The following is a 5,938-nucleotide window of genomic DNA, read 5'->3' on the forward strand; positions in this document are numbered from 1 at the left end:
GTGACAAATACGGTGACCGCTAGGACTCGGGCGCTGCTGTCTAGCTTTGAGCAAAGGCTCCAGCAGTTTTCCATTTTCCTTTGGCACCAGCAGTGCATGTTCTGTGAAAATAATTTTGACCTGGTGGATGCCCTGAAAAAGGCTTGGAGACCTGCAACAGCATACAGACCACACTTGGAGAACGGTGCTTCATCAGAGACCTCTGCAGGCTGAAGTGGGGTGACTGTTGGTCAAAAATGTTTACGCGGGGAAGGTGTTGCTGTGAAGGACAAGAGGTTGAAGCCGATGTTCATTGAGGCCCTGCCTGATTTTCCCCTTTTATTTTTGGGCTGGGGTGAGGTAGATGAGTGACAGGTGGCAGTGGCTGTTGTATAAATCACTTCCCACTGTGTCTTCACTTCGAAATTTAGACTAGACAACCCGGGAAAGCTGAGGGCTAGCAGCAGGGCTCCCGGGCGGAACAGCTGCCCTCTAAGAAGTGTGATTTCGAGATGCAGAGAAGGAGCACCTTCTCTGTTTATTGCATTATTTCAAAAGCAGAGACTTAAGAAACCGAAAGTAATACAGAAAACTTAGAAACTAAAGAAAAATGCAAAAAGGAAAAGTCACCCATAATTCCACCACCTGATGAAGTGTAAAGGGCAGTTATTGGTTATTAGGGAACCACTCAGAGCATTCGCAGCATAATCTGCATCGGTGCTCTGTGTCCAATGCGCCAGTCACAGGGCTGCAGAGTTGACACCCGCGTGTTCTCACGGAGGGAACAGGAATGGCCTTCTGGAGTTAGGTGGTGCTGCAGCTCTGCTGTGCTCGTGCTGTCTGCACAGAAAGTCTAGTCTCAATATACTCTTACTTAAAATTATATGAAGTTCACTTTGGAATTTGAAAGTTTCATGATTTTGTTAAACGCGCTTTCCTAATAAGGAGAAAAAAAAATACTTTTATCATTGTGGGGAAGACTTTGTGGGATGGGGTCACTAATGGGCAGAGAAGAGAAAATGTGGAAGGATGTCATCAGCTTTGTTGGTTTTCTTAATTGCAAGGTTTAACTTTACCGCCTGATGATCAGAAGCACAGATCTCCAGGAAATTCAGGGATGGTAGAGCGAGCCACACCCTTCTCTCCAACGTATGTCTTCCCGAATCAAACCCAAGAAAAAACACACTCTTCCAACATTTTATCCAATGAACAAAACAATTTCTGTATAACTACTCACCAAGATTTTGTCTTAACTTCAAAAAGTCCACAGTATCAAGAAGCACTTGTGAAAAAAAATGATTTGAAGGAAGAAAACCATAACCATCCTTCAGGTGAATTACTTATGTTTCTTTCTTCTGTACTTGACTAACCGTGTTACCATGTTGTCGTAAGACAAGAGAAGGCCTTTCTGCGTGTTCTTTATTTTATGATATTTTGTATTGGTTTTTGTGGGGTTTTTTTGGTTTTGTTTTTTTGTGTTTTTTGTATTTTCTTGGAGACAGGGTCTTGGTATGTTGCCCAGGCTGGACTTGAACTCCTGCATTGAAGCAGTCCTCCTGCTTCAGCTTCCCAAGTAGCTGGGACTATAGGTGCTCACCACTGTGCCTCGTTCTTTCTGCATTTTGTTTTTTTCCTGTCTCCTATAGCTTTAATTGTAAGGTCCCACATGCCACACAGCTGCTGAGTTTGGCTTGGACCCAGAACTGGACTAGGATTTGACTTTCTGAGAACAATTGCCATGCTCATGTTAACTTCAAACTTTGTATGGTAGCATGGGGTCTTTAGAAAGGGATGCAGCGACTTCTAGATGTACCATTTTTCTTTGAGAGTTTAGAAATAGCTTGGGGTTAATTTAAAAATGTGTGTGCTCGTGGTGGGGGACCTGGTGGGAGATGTGAAATGTGAGAAATAGATTGGGATGGGAGTTAATTGCTCATAAAAGAAATCCCCTCTAACCCAGACACTCGGGTTGTCTTCACTGCCCTTCTGTATTCTTAGCACCCAGCATATCCCTGCCAGAGAACTGGTGCCCAGTGTTTGATGCTATGAACTCATGGAGCTCACTGGGCATTTTCGGGGTATTTTTTTCTAGTCTATTTTTTAAGTCCTGTTCCTGCCTCATTCCTCCAAACCGCCCCCCCTTTTTTTTACATTGTTGTAATCGTAAAATTTTGTATAATAATATTGTGTCCTTTTCCTACTCAACATGAAAAATTCTTATTAGCATGTTCTGTAGTCTTCATAACCATAATTTTAGTGGTTGTGATTATTATGCTAGCCATGAAATATTAGTGTTTTATGTTCTTCGTAGTAGGACAAAATTGTTTCCAGTATTTTAAAATTTAATTTTTAATTTTAATGGCGTTTTCATGAGTGTGCTCCTTTGAGTTAAATTATAGGAAAATACAAATAGTATAACAAAAGGTTTCTATACTTACTATTTAGGATTGGGCACCTTTGTGCATAATGCCCTATTCCCAATTTAGAGTTTATTCCTTGGTATGGAAAGCTCAAATGTCTTTTTCTTTTTTTTATACGATATACTTCCTTAACTTTTTATTTTGGAAAACTTCAAATATCCAGAAAAGTTGAACGACCACTGCAATGATTTCTAATATACCCACTTCCTAAATTCAGCAGTTAATATTGTCCCCTGTTTACTTTTTCAATATATGTATGTGTGTTTATCTGTATTTATATCCATATCTGTACCTGTATATCTATATGTGTGTAATTTGGTAAACCATTTCACAGAAAGTAACATGTAGGCATCATGTTACTTCATTCCAATTATTTCAGTATGCATCAAGTAAAAATTAGGGCATTCATCTATATATACACAGTGCCATTGTCATACCTGAGGAAATTAACAATAATTACTTAGTATTCAAGTCCATTTGGGAATTCCCCCTATTATTCCAAAAATGGTTTTTAAAGATGTTTTATAAAAAACCAGAATCCAATCAAGTTCATGCAGATCAAGTCAGATTCATGCATTATGCTTGGTTACCTCTTTAATCCCTTTTACACTAGAAGAGCCCACACTTTTTTTTCATTGCACTAACTTTTGAAGAATGTCAAGTGTCTTAATTGGGTTTGGTAGTTTCTCTGTATCATGTTAAAGAAATCCTTGAGTGTTCTCAAATCTTTGGCATACTTTACTTTTAATTAAAATTCTTTTTAGCATAGTAACTTGTAAAATTCTCATGTTTTAACACTTTAATCTGTTTTTTTTAAACTAAATTCTTCCTCATTTTTATCCTAGGAGAAGGCATTTTATCATGTTGGGAGAAAATGACAGAACAAATTCAGGAAGGGAATGATATGAACTTAAAAAAAATTGGTGATTCCTCAGAAGTGGCTAATATTGAAGAAAGGTATTGTTCATCTTGAAAGGAATAAGAACTGTGACAGTTTAATATAATAGCTGGTCTTTATTATTGAGTACTTTCTTTGTTTGAAAGATCCATGCTTTTTTTTGTTTTTGCTTGAATATGCTTTTTTTTAATGTACCATGTTGTCACTAGTCAATCTCTTGAATATGCTTTTAAGTATAAGGTTGAAGGTACAACTTATCAGATACTGTTGACAAAAGAAAGATTAGGAGGAACATCAAAGTAGCTTTGACATTGCATTGGAAGAATTGAGTAAACTTTTTTCATTTAAGAAAAACATCTGTGTAAAATTAATCTCTCAAATAGTCGAATCCTATTTTGTAGAAGAGAAAAATTAAGTATTGGAGTCTCACATTTGGTGTCATTTATAAATTATAATTGAATAGTTTAGTTATGGAATTAAAAAATGTTATGGCAAAAATAAAGTATTTCATCTTTTAAATAGGTTGTTATTTTATTATACCTTTGAAATATTTTAATGTATGTTATGGTATGGACAAAATGACATTTCTGATAGTTGCTCTACTTCCATTGTAAGGACCTTTCTTAATTTAAAAAATGCATGCATACTTAATGAACTAGTTTTGAAATATATTTTAAAGTTACATAATAAGTATGTTACTCCAAAAATTAATCTACAGTTAGTAGATGGACTTCAGAAGGGTTCTTGAGGACCCCTCATTCACGTGCAGAGTGTTGTATATTTCTGTATTTCGAGCATGGAGGGGATTGTAGCTTTCGTTAGATTCTCAAAGGGAGTCCCTGACTTTGTGAAAGGTTAGTTCTCAGTATTGTCAAGGGTGTCTATATCAGGTACACTAAGTGTAAACTATTCACACATTATGATTTGCAGGTTAAATAATTGTTTTTATGATTAGGCCTATCAAAGCTGCTATCAGAGAACGGAAACAGACATTCGAAGACTTCTTAGAAGAACAAATTCGGTTGGAAGAACAAGAACTGAAACAAAAACAGCTAAGGGTTAGCATTTGCACTATTTTGATTCGATAATTCTAAGGCTTTAGAGATTTATTTGTAATTTGCTTTAAAAATAGCTTTGAGATTACGGGGTATACCAGAATTAATTCAAATATTGTCCTTTTATTTTAGGATGCTGAAGGACCATTGCTAATCAAAGCAAAACCAAAACAACCATTCTTAAAACGAGGAGAAGGTTTAGCTAGATTTACTAATGCTAAATCTAAGTTTCAAAAAGGAAAAGAGAGCAAACTAGTGACTAGCCAGAGCACTTCAGAGGCCCAACCTCTGTTGAAAATAGACAGACAATTCCAGCGGAAAACTGCTCTTATAAATAAAGAACTGTGTGCAGAGCACCCTACTGTTAAAAAGGACAATAAATCTAGAACCAAGAGTGGTTCTGTCACCCTCAGTCAGAAGCCAAAAGTGCTTAAGAGTAATAATAGGAAAAATTTCTCTCCATCAGGATTGAAAATACAGACCTCGAAGAAATGTGATGGACAGTTTAGAGACCGGATCAAATTAGAAAACAAAGTTGAATCTAATGATAAAGAAAATGTACCTGAGTGTACAAAACCTTGTGATACTGGTTGCAAAGTGTGGAATAAGACACAAAGTAAAGACAGGCTTCCTCTTTCGACAGGGCCTGTCAGCTGTGTGGCTTCTAAGAGATCGATAAGTGAGACCATGAAAGAGGTGGAATCTTCTCTTGACGTTTCTCTTCAGAAAAAGTTAGAGAATTGGGAACGAGAAAAAGAAAAGGAAAATTTGGAATTAGATGAATTTTTGTTTTTAGAAAAAGCTGCTGATGAAATATCATTTTCTAGTAATTCCTCATTTGTGCTGAAAATCTTAGAAAGGGATCAGCAGATCTGCAGAGGTCGCCGAATGTCTTCCACCCCTGTCAAAGCTGTGCAGCAGAAGACAAATCCGGCAGATCCCATAATTCAGTGTAACCGCAGTGAGGAGCTGGACCACACTGCACGTGAGAGTAAGAGTGAGTGTGAGGTCACCCGCATACAGCTTGGCTCAGTGTCCTCACCTGACACATTGAGGGAACCGTCTTGCGAAGTCAGTAAGAAAGCCTTCCAAAAGAGCACTGCTGAAAATCAGACTCGATGGAATGCAAGCGATGATGAAGGTGTTACAAACAGTGACAGTAGCTCTGACTCTGAGGAGCAGCTTGATGTTACCATAAAACCATTGACTGAGGACAGAGAAAGGGGTTTCAGCAGCAGAGAGGATAGTCCACAAGTCTGCGATGGCAGGGGGCCTTTTAGGGACACCAGGACTCAACAAGATAAAAGAAGAGACGTTGATCTGGATTTGTCTGATAAAGATGATAGTAGTGATGAGTCTATCATAATAGAAAGCATAAAACATGAAGTGTCTGAGTCCTCAAGAAGATCCTCATCTCTAAGTATGAGTAAAATCGACTTCGATGATGAAAGAACTTGGACCGACCTCGAAGAGAACTCATGTCAACATGATGTTATTAAGGATGAAGGCATTCATGGGATGCCCGAGACACGCTGCCCTAATAAGAGTGAAATGTGTGTCCTGGACAGAACAGTGAAAAGGAAAGT

At 37.8% G+C, this 5,938-nt stretch overlaps 1 protein-coding gene across 1 annotated transcript in view; it reads left to right on the forward strand.

Moving 5' to 3' along the window:
• Positions 1–5,938, forward strand: part of CENPJ (centromere protein J) — a 51,778-nt gene that overhangs the window by 4,377 nt on the left and 41,463 nt on the right. Inside the window, exons 3-6 of the mRNA XM_012641672.1 lie at positions 1,044–1,310; positions 3,245–3,356; positions 4,253–4,355; positions 4,485–5,936. Coding sequence (XP_012497126.1) covers positions 1,044–1,310; positions 3,245–3,356; positions 4,253–4,355; positions 4,485–5,936 — 1,934 coding nt within the window. The remainder of the gene's footprint in view (positions 1–1,043; positions 1,311–3,244; positions 3,357–4,252; positions 4,356–4,484; positions 5,937–5,938) is intronic.

This window comes from Propithecus coquereli, unplaced genomic scaffold (genome assembly GCF_000956105.1).
Source record: "Propithecus coquereli isolate 6110/MARCELLA unplaced genomic scaffold, Pcoq_1.0 Scaffold168, whole genome shotgun sequence".
Classification (NCBI taxonomy): Eukaryota; Metazoa; Chordata; class Mammalia; order Primates; family Indriidae; genus Propithecus; species Propithecus coquereli.